At 45.7% G+C, this 22319-nt stretch overlaps 1 protein-coding gene across 2 annotated transcripts in view; it reads right to left on the bottom strand.

Annotated features, from left to right (window-relative positions):
- RAPGEF4 (Rap guanine nucleotide exchange factor 4) overlaps positions 1–22319 on the bottom strand; it is a 1521174-nt gene that overhangs the window by 1317196 nt on the left and 181659 nt on the right. For both annotated transcript variants that reach the window (XM_069616226.1, XM_069616227.1), the window contains exon 3: positions 6828–6916. In XM_069616226.1, coding sequence (XP_069472327.1) covers positions 6828–6916 — 89 coding nt within the window. The remainder of the gene's footprint in view (positions 1–6827; positions 6917–22319) is intronic.

Here is a 22319-nt window from a genome sequence, read left to right as displayed (position 1 = left end):
TGGAAAACAGCATTCAGAACACCCTTTGGTCACTTCGAATATCTGGTCATGCCCTTTGGATTAGCTAATGCCCCAGCAGTCTTTCAACATTTTATGGACAGGGTGTTCTCTGACATGCTATTCCTCTTCGTCATCGTCTACCTGGACGACATTTTGATCTACTCCAAGGACCTTCTAAAGCATGAAGAGCACGTAAAGGCAGTACTACAACGACTCCGTGAACATAAACTCTTGGCCAAACCCGAGAAATGTCTGTTTCACGTTGCTTCTGTTCATTACCTAGGATTTATCCTTACTCCAGAGGGAATTGGCATGGACCCTTCAAAGGTAAAGGCTATATTATCCTGGCCTGCTCCCACGTCTGTGAACCACGTTCAATCCTTCCTGGGGCTTGCCAATTTCTACCAGAAGTTTATACCCACCTTCTCTGAGATTGTTCAACCGATTGTTGCCCTCCTGAATAAAGACACCCTCTTTGTCTGGTCTATTCCGCAAGATAAGGCATTCCAACTCTTCAAAACAAGATTTACTCAAGCTCCCATTCTGGCCCAACCCGACAATGATTGACCATTCCTTGTGGAAACGGATGCCTCTAACTACGCCATTGGAGCGGTGTTGAAGCAAGAATTTGAGGATACCCCATTGCTTACCTTTCACAAACCATAACTCCCAGTGGGACACACTACTCCGTCCTGGAAAAATAACTTTTAGCCATCCGCCAAGCCTTCACTGAGTGGCGACATCTACTCCTGGGAGCAAGATATCCAGTCCAGGTCTGCACGGACCACCGAAATCCTCAAATTCTACAGTCATTAGAGTGTCGGAACAGTCGTCAGGCTCGTTGGGCCTTCTTCTTTGCCCAGTACCAGTTCCACATCACTCATGTTCCTGGATCACAAAACTTGATTGCTGACACCTTAGCTCGACGGCCTGACTATGAAACTACCAAAGATAAGGCCTATCCTAAGATGTTTCCCCACACGATTTTTGTACCCCAAGCAGTCAACCTCCTGGAAGAAATCAGAGTACAAACCCAATCCTCTGAACTCTGGAAGAATATTTCAAGAAAGAATCAATGGAACCTGAGAGTCAAGGAAGGATATTTGTTCAAGGACAACGCTCTGCTCATTCCTACACAAAAATTACAACAAAGAATAATAAACCTCTGTCATGATACCCTTCACTCCGGACATCGTGGCATCTCCAACACCCTCCACCTCATACAAAGACAATTTTGGTGGCCTAAAATGAAGACTGGCGTACAACTATACGTCCAAGCCTGTGCAATCTGTAGTCAGAATAAATATGACAACAAGAGGCCGGCGGGTCTTCTGCTACAACCAGCACTGCCAACAAGGCCATGGGAATTTATCGCTACAGACTTCATTGTGGAATTACCGCCTTCCAGAGGGTACACCACCATCATGGTCACCATTGACTTGTTCACTAATATGGCTCATTTCACACCCCTCAATAAGCTACCATCCTCATCTGAAATGGCTGGAATCTTCCTGGAGCACATATTCCGCCTTCATGGACTTCCTTCCAAGATAATTTCCGATCGAGGACCTCAATACGCCTCACAATTCTGGAAACACCTCTGTCAAATATTAGGAATCTAATGCGGTCTTTCATCAGGTTATCATCCTCAAACCAACGGGGCCACAGAACGTGCTAATCAGACTCTGGAACAATATCTTTGATGTTTTGCTACTAAGGTTCAGGATGACTGGTCGCTCCTGATACCCGTGGCTGAATTCGCCTATAACAATTTCGATCATTCAGCAGTTAAGACCAGTCCCTTTTATTGCAGCCAAGGATTCCATCCATCAGTTCTGCCCTCTGTTCTTCCACACCCCACACCGGTACCTACTGTGGACTCCTGGATTGAAACACTCATCAACATACATAAGGAGACCAAAGAGCACTTAGAGAAGGCCAGAACACAGACCAACAGATATGCAGATTCCAAAAGAAGACCTGGGCCTTCTTATTCAGTTGGAGATCAAGTCTGGTTGTCCTCGAAATTACTACCCCGACATCTACGGCCAAACAAATTGGCCCCCCAGTATTATGGTCCGTTTTCCATCAAGGAAATTATGAACCCAGTCTCATACCGGCTCAAGTTACCAGAATCCTGGAAAAAGATTCACCGAGTTTTTCAAACCTCCTTATTAAAACCTTACATTCAATCCTGCCGGAAATCCTGCAGACCCACTCCTGTGGTGGTGGACAATCAACTGGAATATGAAGTGTCCCGGATATGCGACTCTAGGTATAAACGGGGTCAGCTTCAATACCTGGTTGAATGGAAAGGATATCCCCCCAGTGAAAGAACTTGGGAACCACTTTCTAATCTGAATACCCCTCGACTGCTCAGAAGATACCACCTCATACACCCAGGCAAACCTGGAGGAACAGGGTTTTGGAGGAGGCATGCTGTCATGACCCACAGGACACGCACCTTTTGGTCTTCCTGGTCCTTATCGCAACGGGCCTTGCATTCCCTGACACTCCCAACATGGCCGTCCAGCGTGACATGCCTTCCGCGGTCTATACGTTGGACATAACGTATTCTACTAATAGACCGCACCCCTGCGGCTCTGCGCGTCTCAATGCTATTGCCAAGTAGCGATCAGACGTGTGCTCCGTAGTTCGCAGTATTGCTTTCCTGGTTCCTAGCTTTTCAACTTCCATTCCTTGCCCCTTTCCCTTTTCCTCTTTCTTCCTGGACTCGTGCCCCATCAGCACGTCTTCTTCGTTTCCCGGATCCCCGGATTGCTGCATCCCGGAATCTTAAACGCACGCTGGAGTCGGAAGAGACTCGCTCAGCCTTATTCAAGTCCAGGTCTGTCCGCAAGAAGACACCGCCCACGGAGTCCAGGAAGGATTGGTCTCAGGTGAGAAGGGGGGAACTCCGTGACATATAGAAATGATGAGTTATGGAACATCTGAGAGCTATTAACTGTGTTGTCCAACACTATCCTGTTACTGTTCACATAGTTGAATTTCATAATCATGACGAATCCCTCCTTAAAAGGATTGTGTTGGCATTAAACAAATCTCATCCATGTAAAGGTAATAGGGAAATGATTCTTCATAGAACAGAAACAAAGGTGATTCTTAGGTTCAACAGTAAAATGGTTTGAACACCAGTGACGGCTGTCACGTGTTTCTGTAACTTAATTTCTCTCCATCCATGTTGTAATGTATATGAAAGTCCTTTTTGGTTTCTTGTCACTATTTGTTTTAGGTAGCTGTACTGCAATACATTTTGTAGAAGTATATATTTACTATGTGATTTTGACAGTCTAAGATTAGTAAATATTGGGATACTGTTCAATATTAGTTCTCAGTGCATTAATTGAACAGCTATTTGAATGCATTACGCTGTTGTTAGTTTCACTTTTTCACTTGTTATTCTGTGTAATATTAGAAATTAGTGTTTTATTGAACATCTTTTTTAGCCAATTCAGCTATGTAAATCTGCTAGTACTTTGCGATCATTTGTAAATAACTATGTCACTATGGTAGGATTTTTTGCTTCCAACTAATTAAGAGATTTTGTGGCTGCTAATTAGTCATTGCACTTTAATTGTATTAATCATTTTAGTGTTCGATTTGACCACTTTGGTTTTATTTTTGTATCTTAAATTGATTGTGGAGGCATTTTGTCATACCCTAAATATATGGTTTTCATACACAAAATATACATTTTAAATTGTGCTGCTGCCAAATTAGTGAATGCACTTTTATTGCACTTGTCACTGTATTGCTCAGTATTTACATGTTGCCGTTTTGTGACTGAAGTCTGATTTTTATGTTTTACAGAAACTACAATTTTGTACCACATATTCTGGATAATGTAGTTTTTTCAAAATGGCGTTAAAAGGCTAGTTTGTTTTGCTGTTTTCTATCTCTGTCATGATCTCTGCTTCCAAAAGGTCAGGGTTTTCCCAACTCCCTTGGAAGCAGATCCATAACCCAGGTTCCGAGTGCCAACCAGTCCCAATTGGGACCTTTTGGACCCAGTCCTGGCGCCAGTGGCACCAGGCTCATAAATATGCCCAGTCCCAGCGCTGGAAGCGCCGGGCTCATAATGCTTGGGTGGATTTACCTGCAGCAGACCATGCTGCTTACTTGCCTGCCAGTTGAGTCTCTGATCCTCTTCTGTTTGGAACTACTTTTCCTGTTGGGTGGGGCAGGAGCCACTCCCTAGATTCAGAACACTGGAACTCTTCTGGAAAGCAGGAACTCTTTTCTTACCTAGGCGTGGCTGTGGAAGGAAACACCTAAGCACTACTGGAGGCTATTTAAACCACACCCGATGGATGAATCTTGCTTTGCGTTATTCTGCATCCTCAGCAGCAGAACGCTCATCGTGTCTTCTGCATCTGATCCTGGGCCTAAGGAAAAAGGCTTACCATTCTGAATCCAGTCTTCAGCAACACCTATAAAGACAAGAAAGAACAGGTTAGCATTACGGTCTTCAGTGACAGCTCTTCACTTACCTGGTCCATCGGCTGTCACCAACGCCTCGCGCTGCATTCCGGCATCTGAAAGACAAAGGCTTACCTACTCTTCGTGCGCTCCGGAGGTCTTCACACTGCATTCCGGCATCTGAAAGGCAAAAGCTTACCAACTCTTCGCACGCTCCGGAGGCCTTCGGCGCTGCATCCCGCATCTGAAAGACAAAACAAGGTGCGTTTAAAGACATTGGGGAACTTTAATACTCACGTGCCATTACTCCTTTCCACATCTAACCCAGTGGGTATTCCGGCACCCTGCAGCCGCCCCGAACTTGTACCTGCAAAATAAAAAGACAGTTAGAGCGCATTGTGAAGCAGGCAACAAGCGCTTACTTACGTGCTTCCAGGCGCTTCTATTCATCACACGGGCTCCATCTTCAACTCACTTCAGCCCGCCATCCGCCATCGCCGGAACCCTGCAAAACAAGAGACATCATTACTAAAGACTTTAAAGACATTAGAATTACTCGAAACTTACCGTTCGTGCAGTAAACGACGGACAGCAGTCCTCTGAAGTCAAGAGGCCTGCTCCCCTTATCCAGTGAAGAAACTGGACACAGCACCCTGCCTCGAGGCAGATGGAGAGCACGGCGTTCACTTACCTAAGGTGAGAGCGTTAACCTTTGGGGTTCTACAGGAGAAGAGAAAGGGAAGAAGAGAGAGACATTCAATAACCCAGTTCATTAATCCCACATTTTCTATCTGCAGACATCTTACCCTTCGAGCCAGACATACAGTGCACAGAGGTCCAGCCCAAAGAGTCAGCCGTGTGTTACACATCACCTTTGAAGATACGGTATACGCCCAGTCAAGACCGGCGCCTCTACGGGAATCAGGTGAGCGTTACAATCTCACCATGATTAACTTGTGCATTTCTTATGCTTAACCAATCTTGAATAAAAGCTATTCCTTGTGAACCGCAGTTGCTTAATTGCCCCTTTTCTTCAACATCCATTGATCTTAAAGTACTTTCCTTAGGGTTTGGTCTCAGCTCATGGTGCACATACATGGGGAAATAAGCAGGCTTCAAACACACAATTCATTTGTATACATGAAGATAAACTTTAATGTTATTAACATTTTCTGATTATGCTGTTTCTTTCTTCCTTACTTTAGTTTCCCTGTATGTGCTTCTGATTTGTATGCTTAATGGGTCTTCATGTGTATTGTTTGTACTAGCACACCCGTGTGGTAAGTCTTGAATTGTTATCTAGTTGTTACATGTTTAGCATTACTCAAAACTCTGATAAGGTAGCATTCATTATTGTACTATCCAAAATTACAAGATGATAAATATTGTACTTCTATGTGCATTGCCTATGTTTATGTATGATTAGGTTCCTATATTTAAAAAAAAACACTCCAATACAATGTTGTTTACATGAGTACATTCTTTAATAGATTAAGTAGTTCATGATAGGTCTCCCCATCACCCTTGAAATCTTGTTACCAACATTATAAACACAACCTGCAGTAGGGACTTTTCATCAAAATTAATTTCACATGTGATGTCAACAGTGATATCATCAATGACATTTGTAATGTCATTTTTGATGGCCTGGGTGTTAACCCTAGCAGTGCACGGTGGTAGCATGAGTTATGGTTGATTAGCTTACCATAACTGGTGAATTTCAGAGTTTTTTTTCAGTTTTACTTGTAACCAAAACGTCCCTTTAACAAGGTTTTTTCATTGAATATATATATATGCATGTTTATATAAGAAGTGGAAAAACTTGCAAAGTTGAGCAAAACATTACAGCTTCACAGAGTTGCTAAATAGGCAACTAATTAGATTGTGCCAGCAAAATAAAAACTGTGTACAACCCAAGTTACAACATTCTCCTCTATTGGAAAGATGATATGCAAATATAAATAAAGCAGGAAACAGTGCAACGGAAAACTGGTGCTCTTAGAGCTGGGACAGACCTTTGGCCCTAATAAACTATAATTAATTGTAATATGTGGAGAACATAGTATTAGTCCAATACTGTTCTTTTTGCTCGGTAATCCTGCCTATTTTTCATTAGACATAACCGAAAAAAGGCTATGAAGAAATTAATTGTATATATCGCTGATACCTTCCATCACAGGCTAAGAAATGAGATCACATTTTTTAATATAATGCATCAATACACACTTCAAAGGGGAGTAATAATGTGTCATTTTATCAATTTCGAACAGACAAAGGGGTAAGTCTGTCATGTTACTCACTGTGAAGAAAGAATACGAAGATGAACACTATTTGTTGTACTATGCAATGGGATTCCATTAAAACATCAAATGAAACAAAATCTTTACCTGATGCCTGTTAGTTTCTGTCACCTTTACATCCAAAGATCCAGCAAGAACTGCATACCAGTTGGTCCCAATGTCACCCTGGCGGTACACTGTAAACACAAAATATAAAAAATAAAAGCTAACTGTTTTCAACATAAATATGTAGTATATTTATGTGCAACTTACATTTTCTTAAAATTCAAATGAAAAATGTTTGGTTAGGTAAGGTAGCGTTAAAGCATATCACTTCAAGCTTCATAGAGCAAAGAAAACATTTATTGTGGCGTTAACCCTCATTCCCCATTTAACAGCCTGAGCGAAGCAGGAAAAGAGATTTAGACTGTGCAAAACATATTAGCAGGCGGCGTAGTGTTAGCAGTTCTCGTTAGGCATGACAGAATGTGCATGTATCCATTGGTAGTTAGCTTTGACACATATTAGAAACATCATATAGCTACACAATGTATTTACTTTGCAGATGCAGAGGTTAAAGAAAGGGTGATGTATTTTGAATTTACCGGTTTTATAAAGCAGTATGTTTTATGGGATGTGTTGGTAGATAGCTGGCATAAGAAGGCGTGTGAGATGGAGTCAGAGAAGTGTTACTTTAGAGGCGAGGTCCAGCGGTTAAGGTTGCAGGAGTTCCTTCATGTTGGACTTTACAGCACATTATAGGGTGTGTTTGTGGAAGTATGGGAAACAGGCCTAACGTGGAGCTGCGACTCTGTGCAGTTGATCCTGAGATGAGTCTCCCTCCCTTCCCCCAGAGAGAAGTTATGCTGTGAAGGGCTCGGGCAGCCGCGCTGTATCGATAGCAATTGAGTCCAGCAGCAGAACTTGACGAGCTGGGAATGCAATGTTGGGTCCAGGGAGGAAGGGTAGGGATGCGCCTTTCGAAGATTGAATTGGGGTTCTGTGATACCAAGAGGCCTAGCGAGGATTTAGAGTACTACTGCCCTCACCCGAAGAGCGGTCATCCTATATGAACTGCAGGCGCCAAACTCTAGGGATCAATAAATAAGCCAAATTCAAGCATAGGAATGGTGCCCAGATCACATAGTTCATGGGCACCTTGGTTACCAGAGAGTTAAAGGAGGACGTGCTAGGGCTGTACCGTGATTTGGGATGGAAGGAGCAGAGGTGATATCTACAAGGGCAGGGAGCTGTCTGTGCGTGCCACAATGCTATAATGAGGAGGCCCATTGTATTATCAAAGCAGAGTTGACCTCGCTACTTACAATTGGATCAGGTCAGATGGAGGGGTGCACATCACGTGATTGTCAGTAATATTTTACTTGTTAGAGAAATATATTATGGCAACAACGTACCTGGTAGTTAATAAACTCCTAGTGACAATGTATTAGGTACGTGTTTAGGGGAATGTGTTTAGATAATGTGTGACCAATGGGGTAGTGGACTATAGGTGATAATTAGAATTGTATATAGGTGTTAGCCACTGGGGAGTGTGGGATCATGTTGTAACATTTATTATGCATAGTTTTTATTAATTTGTGTTTTTTCCACTATAAAAGATATTTTTTTTTGGGTAGGGGGAGCTCCGTGCTAGTTCAGTTCCATGGGACTGTCTGATACTTTTTCATGTAATAAAACTTTGTTTTCCTTGCAAACAGTGCATTGATTATTTAGGATTGTTTTTTATTGTTCTTTTTTTATTGTTCAGTTTTGGGTAATTTGCCCTACACAATTGGTGACCCTGACATGATACCAGACTCTCTGTGAGGCCAGGGGTCCAACTTCCACGCATCCCTGGTGACGGTACCCGTCTGCAGTGACAAGACGCATGTTCACGGCTTGAGAAGGTATGCAGGCACTGTGTTGCCAGAAGACCTGCCTGGTCCTTGAAGCACCCAATTGTGCAGGCGAATTGACAGGCGACCCCGCATTGGCGACCCCGCATTTGAGGCGCTCGGGAGAACGCATAGACATAAGTGCACCTTTGCATGAGAAAACAACAGAGCGAGAAGAAGTGTGAAGTTGATTATTTGCGAGTGTGTGGAGAGAGCAGACCATGTAGCAATATATTGTTTTTAAAGTAGTGGGCAGAGGGAGCTCGTCTGACCAGAGCAAAGAGGACATCCTAAGTAGTATAACAGTGATAAAAGAGAAGAGAGGAAAAGGGATCCTCTCATACCAGAGGGAAGTGTGCGAAACCAGAGGGTGCCTCACCTGCTAGTCCCTGGGGATCTCTCTCTCAGGTGGCCAGTGCACGGCCATCGCCTTTGGATCTAGACGCCTAGACGCTGGGGGTGGACCAGTTCGGGAGAATCACCTGGGTGAGGGGTTTTTGGGGAGTGGGGGTGGGGTAGCTGATGGTGAGATGCAGGATTCCCCTTTTTTTCTTTATCTAACCCATCCAATTGTTTAGGATTATCCAAAGTCCCAAGCCCGCCCCCTTTTTACACAAACACTGGGCAGAGGAAGAGGGTGACAGAGTAACAAGACTAACTTTCACACATCGTACTGGACATGTCCTGTTAATCGGGTCAGGCAAAGTCAGGCCTCTAAGTGCATACACCATATACCAATTAGCTCTCCTCACACAAATAAAAGGCAGAACCTAGAGAAACACTCTGAGCAAAGCAGAACAAGAGTACGAGCAGAACTTCTGGGGCATAGGCAAGCCTTCTGGAGCAGAGCAACGGCCCAAGGAATGACAGCAGTGGGTCAAAAACCATAAGAATTCCCTACTGGAGGTTGTTGCCTCTGACAGGCTGTGAAAGACATATGTGAACATTTTGTTGAAACATTAATTGGAACTCAAGAAAAAGAGACTTTAACATTGAAGGCCCGGCGGGCCTCGATCTACGTTTTGGAACTGTTTATTGTATTGAAAACCAAGCCAGACTGTATAATCTTGCCTACAGGGACCTCCTTACTCTGTGTGTTCTAACATGGGGAGGAGAGCTGGTTCAACCACATTTATTGTTTTCAACACCGATTTTTCCTTTGCATACATTTCTCCTTTATACACTCTTTGTACAAGAAATGGGGCAGGCATTAGGTTTTTGTTAGTATAGATCATTTTGATTTGAAAGACTCCACTAGGACTGTTTTTTTAATCGTTTGATGGTCGAAACTACTCCCATCTTAGTTATAGGGCAAACTAGGAGTTTTTCCAACCCCAGAATCTTCAATTAAGGTTTTACAAATTGTACCTATTGTGTCAGTGTCATGCTTGTTATACCATGCCTCCCCTACAGAAGGCAGCGCTGCAAGTAGAGTAGTGGTCCATTATATAGAGGGCCAGGGATCCCTCGTCCCAGCACAAGGCCGCACGAGGCGGGGAAATTCCCTTGTCTCAAGGCATGTAGACAGAGGAGGTCTTGGCCGTTGTATAAATAAGTGTATTTTTATTGTTGATGGTGTTATTGTGGTTTAATATGTATATAGAATTGTTGTGGTGTGGGGGTGATGGTTGCCCAATTGTAACAATAAGGGCTTTTGGTGATGAGTATGTTTGTCAGCTGGAAGGCATAAGGGTTGTGTGGTTTGAGTTGATGGGACATTGAGAAGAGATGTGGGGAGTGTGCGAAACTTTGAGAGGGTGGGATAGAACGGTGGCGCTGGATCGACTATTTGAGAAATACGTGTTTTTTGGTACAGAGAGAAGTGGGAAAAGTTATGAGTACCCCACTCAAGTGTATTTGTTCTGCACTTTTGCGGTACGAGGAAAATATTCTTAAATATCACAGTGTGTAGGTTGTGAATACAAAAGGGGCAATATACAAGCCTTGGCCCAAAGAGGGCTCAAATAACAATGATGTGTTGGGACATATGTATGCTTATTTGGCTGTGACATATAAAGGGAAAAAGTATCCCCAAACTCTGGGGAATGGCTGAGGATGTAGAAGATGCCCCAGAAGAACAAAAAGTACAAAATATGGTAATACCTACATCTAGTGTTGCCCCCACAGTCCCACCTCCATTTCGTTGTTTCCCCTTGCAACTCGCAGCAGGTTATACCAACCCCTAGTATGTACCCCAATCCGCACCAAGGCAGGGAGCTCCCACTGCTAGCGTGAATGTCACGTGCAATGCAGCAGCTAACAATACACAAGACCCATTGGTCATGTAAGTAGAAAATAGGGCGCAAAGAGAACTAGAAACAGCGATCCACAGAAGAGAGGCAGAGCTGGTGCGAGCACCGTAAGAGCAGGGCGAGGGATGCAGAGTGACTATAGATGCTGACGAATGGGGAGCAGGTGACATTCTGTTTCAATCTGATAGTAGTGTGAATAAGGATGTGCAGGTAGCACAACCAAAGATAACCCCAATGTTGGTTGTCATCCAGAGGGTTCTTTGCATGCCGTCAGTGTAGATTAGGACTCGACTCGTACGGCCAGAGACACAGAGGTTGCAGAGGAGGAAGATGAGTGGGCTTCAGATGAGTAGCAGGGGGAGAATCAGGAGACAGGGATACCACCAGTAACAACACAGAGGGTAGAGAGCATAAGTGGGCTGAGTCTTAGGGCTCAACCAGGTTGAATGGCTTTAGCAAAAGGCAACAGATGAGGGAGAAAGGCACAGGTTAAACAGCCGGGAACACAGCTTCCATTACTAAACAAGGGAATCAGGAGGGCACAATATGTGCCCTGGCCACACATGGACAGAAACAATCAAATGAGGGCATTATACTCACTTGCAGAAGGGCCAGGCAAATGGATATATGCATTAGAAAAACAGACTGTAGGGATTACATTGGCAGAAAAGTGTATTCGCTGTGCTTCTAAGAGAATGGGTAGATAACATATGAAGGAAGGCAGGTTACCCAGGAGTACAGATAAATAATGACAATCATGATGGAGCGCAGATTAACAATTGTCGAACAAGAGTATGGAAATCGTTAAGCTCAGCATACGCAGCCACACAAATATCAATTTGTTTATGGCCATACCATGAAGTCAGATGAAGACCCTGTATTGAATATAGAAACAGATTCAGGAAATGTGGAGGGCAGAGACAGGGGATCCCTGGGACAAGAATATAGCAATATTTTATCATATGCTATGGAAGGGACTCCCCAAAGATGTCCAAAAGGATTTAGATAAGGCACTAGGGATTGAAGCAAAGGGATGGGCTGAGATTCAGGCAATCATAGTGCATCATTGCAGGAGAAGACAGTAGCAGGAAAAGGAAGTAGCAGAGCAGGTGTAGAAGGCTGAAGCGAAGTGTAAGGGTGTAGAGGTAATGCTCAGACACAATGGTGGCATGCGTTTGTGCAGAAGCATTTATTAGTCAAGAAAAGGGTTGGAAAAATGCCTCTCTGTCCCTAAAACTAAGAGGGGTTTCCCTGCTTCAAGGAAAACTAAGGAAACTGTCAGAATGTCTGAAATCAAAAATTCTGTCCATGTCGTGTCTCAAAAGTCTAGTTCTGTCCCTAACACTAGTAACTAAAAACTGTGAAAGGATTATCTTTCCTAAAAATAAAGTGTTCTTTGTGGATCCAACCAACAGAAAAGTTCCCAGTCTCTCTGGTTTTCCAAACTACAGAAATAAACTAATGTTCACAAGTGTAGAATCCCAAGCCTAGGGTTGTGATCCTTTCCCTCCTATTGACTCTACGTACTTTCCTTTTGGGGCCTCCCAGGCCTTTATTCAAGCAAAGGTCTCTGGAAAAATCACAAGAATAGGTTTCTTGAATTCACTCTGCTTTTCCCCAACAGCTTGACACACTCCCTTTGGCAAGTGTAGGATTCCTGTGTTAATTCTTCTTCTTTTACTTTGTGTATGAGTCCCAGACAAGCAATATTCCTTCACAGGGACGCAGACCCTCTTGGCACATTGGATGTGGGTCCCAGACGCACAGTATTCAGAACCACTTGGTTTACTCTCCTGCCTAGTAGTCCTCTTCTCATGGGTTTGGAAGTGGGTCCCAGATTTGCTATGTCTATTCTCAGGGTCCCAGACCTTATTATCACTTTGGGTGTGGCTCCCAGACTTGCAGTATTTAGAATGACTTGGTCACTGTCCTGCAAAGCAATTCTCTCATTCCGGGTGGGGATCCCAGACTCACTACCTTTGTTCCCAGGGCCCCAGACCCTCTTCTTGGAGCATCTGCCTTCACTCCCTCGCTTCCCCAGACCACCAGCAACTCTTGGGAAACCCACATACCCATTTTTCTCTTCTCTGCGGGTACCAGCATTTCCAGAGCAGCTGCACTCTTCGCTGAGCTTCCGGTAGCGTTCAGTGAATGGCCTGGGTCTGTAGCGGCTCCACCGAGGTCAGCTTCTCCCCGGCTGCGCGTCCTCCTTCTTGGGCACCTTGCCCGTCTCCAGGATACCCAGAGGATTGCATTAACTGGGTTCGGGCTCCTTCTCGCCGCCACTCACGGCTTCCCTTCTGGCTCTCATCTGCTCGCCCGGTATCTGGCAGACCACTTTCCTTCTTCGAGGCCAGCTCTCTCTTGGTATCCCAGCTGAGCCCTGTTAGAACTCCCGCATTGCATGCTTGAATTGCTCAGGGCCAATCATTCATGGTGAGAGACTAGAGTGCTCGCTCTGCTTCTCCAAACTGATCTTTGGACTTCCAGGAGATCTTCTTCTTCACAGTACTAAAATTAGAACCACTTGTATATATTGCATTTTCTGATGTTTTACTCCTAGCAAGTAGTTTAGCTGGACTACCTTGGCAATAGAACATACTGGTCCTGGTCCTACTAATAGAGGGGGAAGGAGGATTTAACATTGGAGAAAGGGTCAGAGGTGTTAATGCAGGGTTATTATACTGTGGATCTCTCAGGTAGCCAGGGCAAGGCCATAGCCTTTGGATCCAGACCCTGAGGGAGGACCAGTGCGGGAAGATCACCTAGGTGAGGGGTCTTCAGGGAGTGGGGGTGGGGCAGCCGATGATGAGACGTGGTATTCCCCCTTTTTTGTTCATCTACTCCATTCGATTTTTTGGGATACTCTGAGGTCCCAACCCCCCCCCCCCTTTTTGCACAAACTCTGGGCCGAGAAAGAGGGTGACTGAGAGTAACAAGACTAACTCTCATACATCGTACTGGACATGTCCCCATTAATTGGGTCAGGGGAAGTCAGTCACTTGACATCAAGTGCATACACCCGATACCTATAAGTTCTCCTCACCCGGATAAAAGGCAACACCTAAAGACACACTCTGAACAAGGCAGAACACGAGTACGAGAAGAATCTCTAGACAAGGGAAAACCTACTGGAGCAGAGCGATGGACCAAAGGACAAGAGCTGCGGGTAGAAAACCCCAAGAGGTCCCTATTGGTGGTTGTTGCCTTCGACGGGCCGCAACGGACACATGGAGAATGCCAGATACCAGAAGTGAAGACTGCATTATGTTTCATGGAGGCCAGCGACCCTCCCGGGTGAACGGCAGAGTTGGGGAGGTGAGCCCAAGCCTTTGGTACTAACCTTGTCTCATTAATAGAAATCGCAAAACCCAGAAAAAGACGCCCACAGCCAGTGAGTTTGCAAGCGACCTGAGAGACCGGTGTGTGTTAAAGTTTGAAATAGAAATATCATATGGCAAGTGGAGGCTGCACGCCTGTGAATGAGACGCAAAGAAAGGCAGACCTGTGAGTGCACTTTGATCTAAAGGGCAGCTGTGAAATCCGCGACACTGAGTAACAGAGTGGTCTGGTGCAGGGAAGTCTCCCACTCGAAGGTGCCCATGGACGGTGCTTTGTTTAAAGTGAGAAAGCGGATGAACAGCAAAAGTGAGATAAAGAAGATTAATCGCCAAGGGTGCACATCACCCGATGGTCAGGAATATTTTACACATAAAAGAAATGTATTATGACAACAATGCACCTGGTAGTTAATCAACTTCTAGTGATGATGTAGTAGGTCACGTCTTTAGGAGAATGGGTTTAGATAATGAGTGACCAATAGGGTCATTGACTATAGGGGATATTTAGAATCGTAGATAAGTGTTAGCCAATGGGGAACGCAGGATCATGTTGTAATCTTATTATGCCTAGTTTTATTCATTCACGTTTTTCCGCTATAAGCGGTGCCTCAAATATTTTGGATTGTTTTTTATTGTTTTATTGTTCAGGTTTTGGGTCATTCATCCTACACTCCCTTGCACAGTCTCTCTGCCATCCTTTGCACTGTCCTCCACGCTCCCATGAGTTGTCCTTCCTACCCCTTGTACTGTCCCACCTCCACCTTGTGCTTTCCCTCCTCCCCCCTGTGCTTTCACTGCTCCGTCTGCACTGTCCCTCCTCCCCCTTTCGGAGTCCCTCCCCCTTGGGCTGCCCCCCTGCCCTTGTGCTGTCCCTCCTCCCTCTTGCACTGTCCTTCGTCCCCTATTGCACTGTCCCTGCCCACCCCTCTGCTGTTCCTTCTCCCACTTATGTTGTCCCCTTGTGCGGTCCTTCCTTCCATCCTCACACTGTTGCTCCTTTCCCCCTTACGATGTTGCTCGTTCCCTTTGTGCTGTCGCTCCTTCACGTGTGTTGTCCCTCCTCATTCCCTTGCACTATCCCTGCCATCACTCCACCCACCTTTGCTCTGACATGTAGCCCCCTTGTGCTGTTGCTCTAACCCCCCCTTTATGCTGTGACTCCTTCCCCCAAATTGCGCCGTCACTCCTTCCTTCAAATGTTATGCAATGAAACACTTGCGCGTTACAAATGCCATATCATATCATATCATGCTCCTGTGTGCTGTTGCTGGCCTACCTTTCACCCTCCCATGCTGTAATTTCTGCCTCTCTGTGATGTCATTCCTCATTCCTCATTCCTTCCCTCCATGGTAAATGTAAAATAAATAAACTAGAAACGCCAAAAATATTGGCTTTGCCAAAGCTTCATGTATCTGAGTATAGTAACAGTATGGCTTCAGCATAACCCAGCTGGGAAAAGAACATTTCACCCAATAAAGAGTGGAAACAAATGGGAAGAAAATATTAATTAAGACTGGCAACATAGCCACAAGTAACATTGGATAATGATCGAGTTAGTCAGCGAAGAATAGACGGATGGGAATAAGGATGAAATTACGCTTTGCACACATCATTTACAATGGATTGCTATGGGATCTGTCTGTTTATAAGTTACTGAATGGAAGCAGATTCTGTAGAAATCTATTCGTTTTGCACCTGCATGTAATGATAATGATTTGTTTATTTATATAGCGCCTTAATCCAAAGCGCTTTAAAGAGTACATATTTACATACAATATCACCGAACCGAAAATAGTACTCATGTATCGACCTCGGAAGGATGAAAGGCTGAGTTGGCCTTGCCGGGATTCGAACCTATGACCTGCAGATCAAGCTCCGATCGCAGCAGCATGCACTCAACCCACTGAAATTGTGCTTTCAAGAAAGAGGAGGAAGTATGACACTAAATCCACCTCATGCGTCTTCTACCCCTTCAAAGCAACTGAACAGGCATTGAAACAGTACACCAAGGAGTAAAAACAACACACCTTGGTTTTACACGTAGGTTTACTGCTCTGCCCTATAAATAATGACCCACTATGATAGGTTATTTATAACGTGCTTAATACTCAGAGGTTTCTAAGCACGGACTGCGTCATCTTGCTTCCAAGATGAGTATGTTGCCCCTGAGCTATCCTCCCGAGACAATGGAGGCAATACCCAAAATAATCTGGTAACATTCATTCAATTATCGCACCTATATAAGCAAAACAAATAAATATGCATTTAAATATTAATTAAATAAAAATAAAAAATAAAAAATAAAAAATAAACAACAAGTGTTAATGATAATGAATTTAGAATTCAAAAATAAGTTCAGGTTACTCTTCCAATATGGCACTGCCCCTCTCTTTGGAAGGGTAGATGATTAATGAAACAGTTCAATTAACCATGTACTGTAGAAGTTACACAAGGCAGCTGAGAAAATAATGCGCATTTAAAAAACAAGAATGTGCATACAAATGTTTAAAAGGAATTACATCGGTTAAACATGTCTGGAGTTGCTTGTGGTCCAGTGCAGAAGCGATGTGATCCAACAGTTCCAGTCTGATTTTCTTATAGTCTTTTCCCTTCTGTGATAGCTTGGCAGATGGTCATGGGGGTTGCCCAGAACAATGCATGGGTGTATGATTAATTCAAAACTTTTCAACCATCACCCATCAGTTTTGCTAAAATCTCTAAGGCTCTCAAAGAATAGCAAACACTTGAAACAAAACCGTTCACTTGTTTTTTAGTGGGGGGCAGCTTGAGAAAACATTCATTTGTACCATTCCCAAGCATTTACTTGGGAAACGAATTATGTAAGCCAATAGGCATTGCAATAATGTTAATTTAGAATCTTTGGGTAACTGTCTAACACCTGCTTGCTTTGAATGAGGAGGGCTGCTTACATTGCCTTTCTTGGCTACGCCATGTGGAAGATGCCAGTTGGACAGATTCTTCTCTCCAAGTGAGATGTCCTCCCCTTATGAATGGATAGGTCTCATCTCTGCTCTTCCTCTGGGACTAGAACCTGGCATGCCAGTCTGTCACTTCTTACTTATATCTTTGGTTTTTTCAGGTTGTGTCCTCCAGTGCATTTTAAATGGTTTGGATGTTTTGTTTCTGCCTTTTGTTTGTGATTGCATTCGACTAGACCTGGAATGGAGCCCCAACCATTCCAAACTCATACTCCCTCATTGTGACCTGGGGTAATCCTTCTGGCTAGACATATATTAAGATTGGCATTATTACAGAATGTTATGTCAACAAGGGATAGCTAACAACTCTCGCTCCCTAATTCTAACAACTGGAAATCCAATTGGTCAGATGTATGTTCTGAATAATATACCTGTTATTTCAGAATGTGATTGGACAGTCGTCAACAGGGAATATCTGGGCCTCATCCTCTCTTATTTTACTTGACAGGAACCATGGAAAATCAAAAGATTGTGCTGGTTATCTACTAATTCAATTACAAATATATCCCTGTGGAAAGTCACGTGGTATATTTACACTTCTTTTGGACCATTGTCTAGAGTCATGGCACTCCACTTTGCCTTTTTTAAAAAAATCATATTTTATTGGCATTTTCTGGCTATCACATCGTATATTATGTTTCGTCAATATTCACCTCAAGAAACATTTTAAAAACAACCCTTGTCCCCAACCATCCCCCTCCCTCACCCTCAGCCATAGATCGAGCATTATTGTCTAATTTGTCCGGCGAGCTCATGGACCACTTTTCAAGGCGCAATCGGTCGGTTCCTTGCACACTGGTGTCTTGGGTTCGGCTTTTTGCGGTCCCTGTGGGGTGTTCATTTATGGAGTGCCTCATGCGTGTGGGGCTTTCCCCCGGTGGCCCCTAATGTCTGGGTTGGCCCCCGGGCATGCTATTGTCCTTTCAGGTCAGGCGTTCATACTTCTCAAAGAAGGGGAGCCAAAGTTCTTTAATGTTATTTTTTGATTCGTCAATGAGGTGTGTCAGAAACTCCATGTCGTAAATGGCCCGGACCTTATTGACCCAGTCTTTTTCTCCTGGCATGTGCAGGCTCTTCCACTTTTGGGCCAGACAACACCTAGCCGCCACCAGCATGACCTGTAGCATGTGGCCCTGGGTTTCCTCGTGATCGTCCCCTACATCAATTCCAAAGAGGAGAAGCCAGGGACACAGGGACGTGCCCACCCCGTCCACCCCTTTGATCCAGGATAGCACCTCTCCCCAGTATGTCTGGACCATGGGGCATTTCCACCACATGTGTATGTAGTCACCCTTTACTTTCCGGCATTTCCAACAGTACGGGTCATATCCCGTTCTCATCCTAGCAATCCTCTGGGGGGGATAATGCCACCTATGCAGTATCTTCAGGGCCTGATGTCGGTATTGAAGCGAGGTTGTTGATCGGTGGGCTCGGATGCACATTTTGGACCACCTTTTGTCATCAGTTGCCCCTCCCAGGTCCCTTTCCCATTGTGTCCGGGCAGGAGGGGGTTCCCCGGGGGCTGAGTGCAGGAGGAATTTGTAGAGGCGTGATAGGACCCCCCTGGTGCCTCGGGTGGAGATTAGCATTTTCTAGAAATCTGTCAGGTTTCTCCTGAGGATGTCTCCCCATGAAGGTTCAGTGAGAACTCCCTTGAGCTGGAGGTAGCGAAACGGCGAAAGTTTGCCCAGCCTCAGGGCCTCCACCAGATCTAATAGGGGCATGAAGGATCCCTCCACCCACAGATGTCCTGCCCTGGTAAGACCTACCTCATACCATTGTTGGAATGCAGCCGGTTTGGCTATTTTGTCTATGACTGCAACTCAAATGCAACTCAACGGCGAGGGCCAGGTGGTGAGCCATCTATAGTAGCCTCCTTCCCTCCATATCGACCACAAGACCCCCAACACCGGGTGGTGCAGGACCCTTCTTGGGATATGTGACCTTGGAACCCATAACCATTCATCCAGCGTGACCAGGGCGAGCACCTTATTGTCCAATGTCACCCACTGCTTTTCCGTCCCAGGGTTAAAATGGTCTATCAGAACCCTCAACTGGGCAGCCTTGTAGTATGTTTCGAGGTCCGAGAACCCCACCACTCCGTCCTCTTTGGGCTTCGTTAGGACCTCGTATGATATCCTATGCTTCTTGCACGCACAGAGGAATCTGAAAAGAGTTTGTTTTATTTCCGTTAGGAAGGTCTTGGGCACCTGGAAGGGAAGCAAAAATAGGAATTTGGGGAGGACCACCATTTTAATCAAGTTAAGACATACCATCCATGAAAGCCCCGAGCTTGCCCATCTCTCTATATCCCTTTTGGCCTCTGTCCAGACTGGGGCAAAGTTATTGGGGAAGAGGTCTGTAGGGGCACCCATGACTCGGACTCCCAGATATCGGAACCTGTCCCTCTGGAGCTGGAAGGGGAGCTCGCCAACGTACTCTGTCTCTGATAAATTTCCCCCTATGAATGCCACCGTCTTCCCCAGATTAACCTTGAATCCCCGAGAGTTTTCCATAGTGCACTAGGCCCTGCAGCACCTGGGGAACCGACTGGGATGGTTTAGTGAGGTAGAGGAGTGCGTCGTCTGCAAATAGGCTAATCTTACAGTGGGAATCTCCTATCAGTACTCCGTTGATTGCCTCATTGTTTCGGACTGAGATCGCCCAGGGCTCCATGACCGTTACGAATATTAGGGGGATAGTGGGCAACCCTGTCTCATACCTCTCCCAGGGGAAAAGCCCTTGATTCTGTCCCATTTACGACCACCGTGGCTGAGGGAGTGGAATACAATGCCAACATCCAACCCAGCCATCTTGGTCCCATCCCCACCGCAGAGAAAACGTCCTCCATGATTCCCCAACTATCCCTGTCGAAGACCTTCTCTGCGTCGAGTGCCAGCAGCAGAGCCCCTTTGTCTCGGACCACCTTTGAGTTTAGCACATGGAGGGCTTTGCGCATGTTGTCGGAGCCTTGCCTACTGAGGATAAATCCCGCCTGGTCTGGGTGGACCAGACGGGGAGGCATCCCTCTAGTCGAGTCACCAGAATTCTGGTAAAGATTTTAGCGTCCAGATTCAGGAGGGAAATAGGTCTGTATGATCCGCAGTCAGCTTGATCTCTGCCCGGTTTGGGTATTACAGTGATGATGGCCTGTAGGAAGGTGGGTGGGATTGTATTTCGGTTTCCAATTCGATTGAACAGTTTGGCAATGGGCGCTGCAAGGATGGTTTGGAACTGTTTGTAGAAATCTACCATGTACCCATCTTCCCCCCCGGGCCTTTCCCACTTTCAGCCTCTTAATAGCGCCTTTCACCTCCTCCACTGATATAGCCCCCTCCAGCCCCTGTAGCTCCAGCTCGGCCAGTCAGGGCAATGGGTGCTCCACTAGATATGCCTGGGTCGCCTCCACTGATTCCCCCCCTTGTTTTGTGTAGAGTTCCTTGTAAAAGTCAGCAAAGCATTCTATTATTTGCTCCTACTTGTTAGTTCGTAGCCCCCTCTGTCCCCGGTGGGTCCGGGTGGGGTGGGTCCCACCCCACGCGCCAGGAGAGTCCCCACTTTGTCCCCCCTTTCGTAATATCTTTGTCATGTGTATCTCAATTTCTTTACCACCTCCCCTATGAGAACCGTGTGAAGTGCCTGTCTCTTCCCTTGCATCTCTACCAGGAGGGTTTCCCTATCTTCCGCGTTGGGACCGCGCCTGGCGCGCAGGGCCTTTAATTCTTCACAGAGCTTATTTTCAATAAGCCCTCTCTCCCGCTTGCGTCTGGAGCCCACAGCTATCAGGAGACCCCGAAAAAAGTGGCCTTTGCAGCTTCCCAAATCATCACCATGTCGGATTCCCCATTATCGTTTGCCTCGAAGTAGACTACCATCTCATTCCTTAGAAAGTCTCTAAAGAACGGGTCTTTCAGGAGTGCGTCATTGCAGCGCCAGCGCGAGGATCTCGGTGACAGGGGCAACGACCAGTTTGCCACCAACAGCTCGTGGTCAGACCATGTTATTGCTTCCCCCCTGGGGAGTGTGGCAACCCCTCTCCCCTCCTCCAACGTTAAGAGCAGGTTGATTCACAGATAGGTTTAGTGTGGGGGAGAGAAGGTGGTGTATCCCCCCCCGGCCTGGCCACGCCTTGCGCCACACGTCTGCCCAATAGTGTTCCCTTAGGAGGGCCTATAGAGCTAAGTTGTCTTTGGTGATACCTCTCGGCTCCGCGCCTCTTGCCGTCCACCAGTCCAGTTTGGGGACCATTATGAGGTTGAAATCACCCCCTAATATCATGGCCCCCCTGCCCATTCATCCATTAACCTGAAGATCTGGGTCAGGAAACGTATCTGACCTGATTTGGGCATGTATAGGGTGGCCAGAGTAATGCGTTCTCCCTCGCAGGTGCCCTTGATCCCCAGGAATCGTCCCCCAAAGCCCCTCTTAGTTTCTATGTTTGTGAGGTGGAATGTCTTGTTCAAAAGAATGCCCACCCCTTCCTTCTTTGAGCTTCTGTGGGAGGCCCAGAAAGTGCTCCCAATTTCTTTTCCTTTAATCGGCAACTCTATCCCTTGTTTATAATGGGTTTCCTGTAGGAAGAGTACCATCAGCTGTTGTTTGCGGAACATGTTGCTGGTCAGTGATCTTTTATTTTGAGAGTTTATGCCCTTGACATTGAGTGTGCCTATCCTGCCTTCAACCATTGTCGTCCTTGGTCTTGTTTTCTTTGTGTTCCTTTATTTGTTTCCGGTGTAGAGCCCGTTGTGAAGTAAAGAGCCTCAGCTCGATCTGGCTGACCCCCTTCCCCGCAAGCCTTGTGAGCTTGCCCCCCCTGCACCCTTTCGTGGTAAGGTCTGCCAGCTTGGCCCCCATGTCTGTTCTTATCCCCCGGATTTCCTCTAGGATCATCTGGATGTTGTTCTGTATCGCCCCCAGGTCAGGGGCTGGGGTGGGCAGGCCTCCGGACGCCATCTCGATCTCACCGGCTCGAAATTGAAATTTGGAGAGAGCTTCTTTCCAACTCATGTAGATCGTGTCTAGGTTTGGCGTGGGGGTGGTCCTGTGTCACTCTTGTGATGATAGCTATACCACCAACCCACTCCTATTTCTCAGCTGGTATTTCAGTGGCCCC

Source organism: Ambystoma mexicanum, chromosome 9 (genome assembly GCF_040938575.1).
Source record: "Ambystoma mexicanum isolate Mex_15411 chromosome 9, UKY_AmexF1_1, whole genome shotgun sequence".
Classification (NCBI taxonomy): domain Eukaryota; kingdom Metazoa; phylum Chordata; class Amphibia; order Caudata; family Ambystomatidae; genus Ambystoma; species Ambystoma mexicanum.
This window is presented reverse-complemented; position numbering and strand designations above follow the sequence as displayed.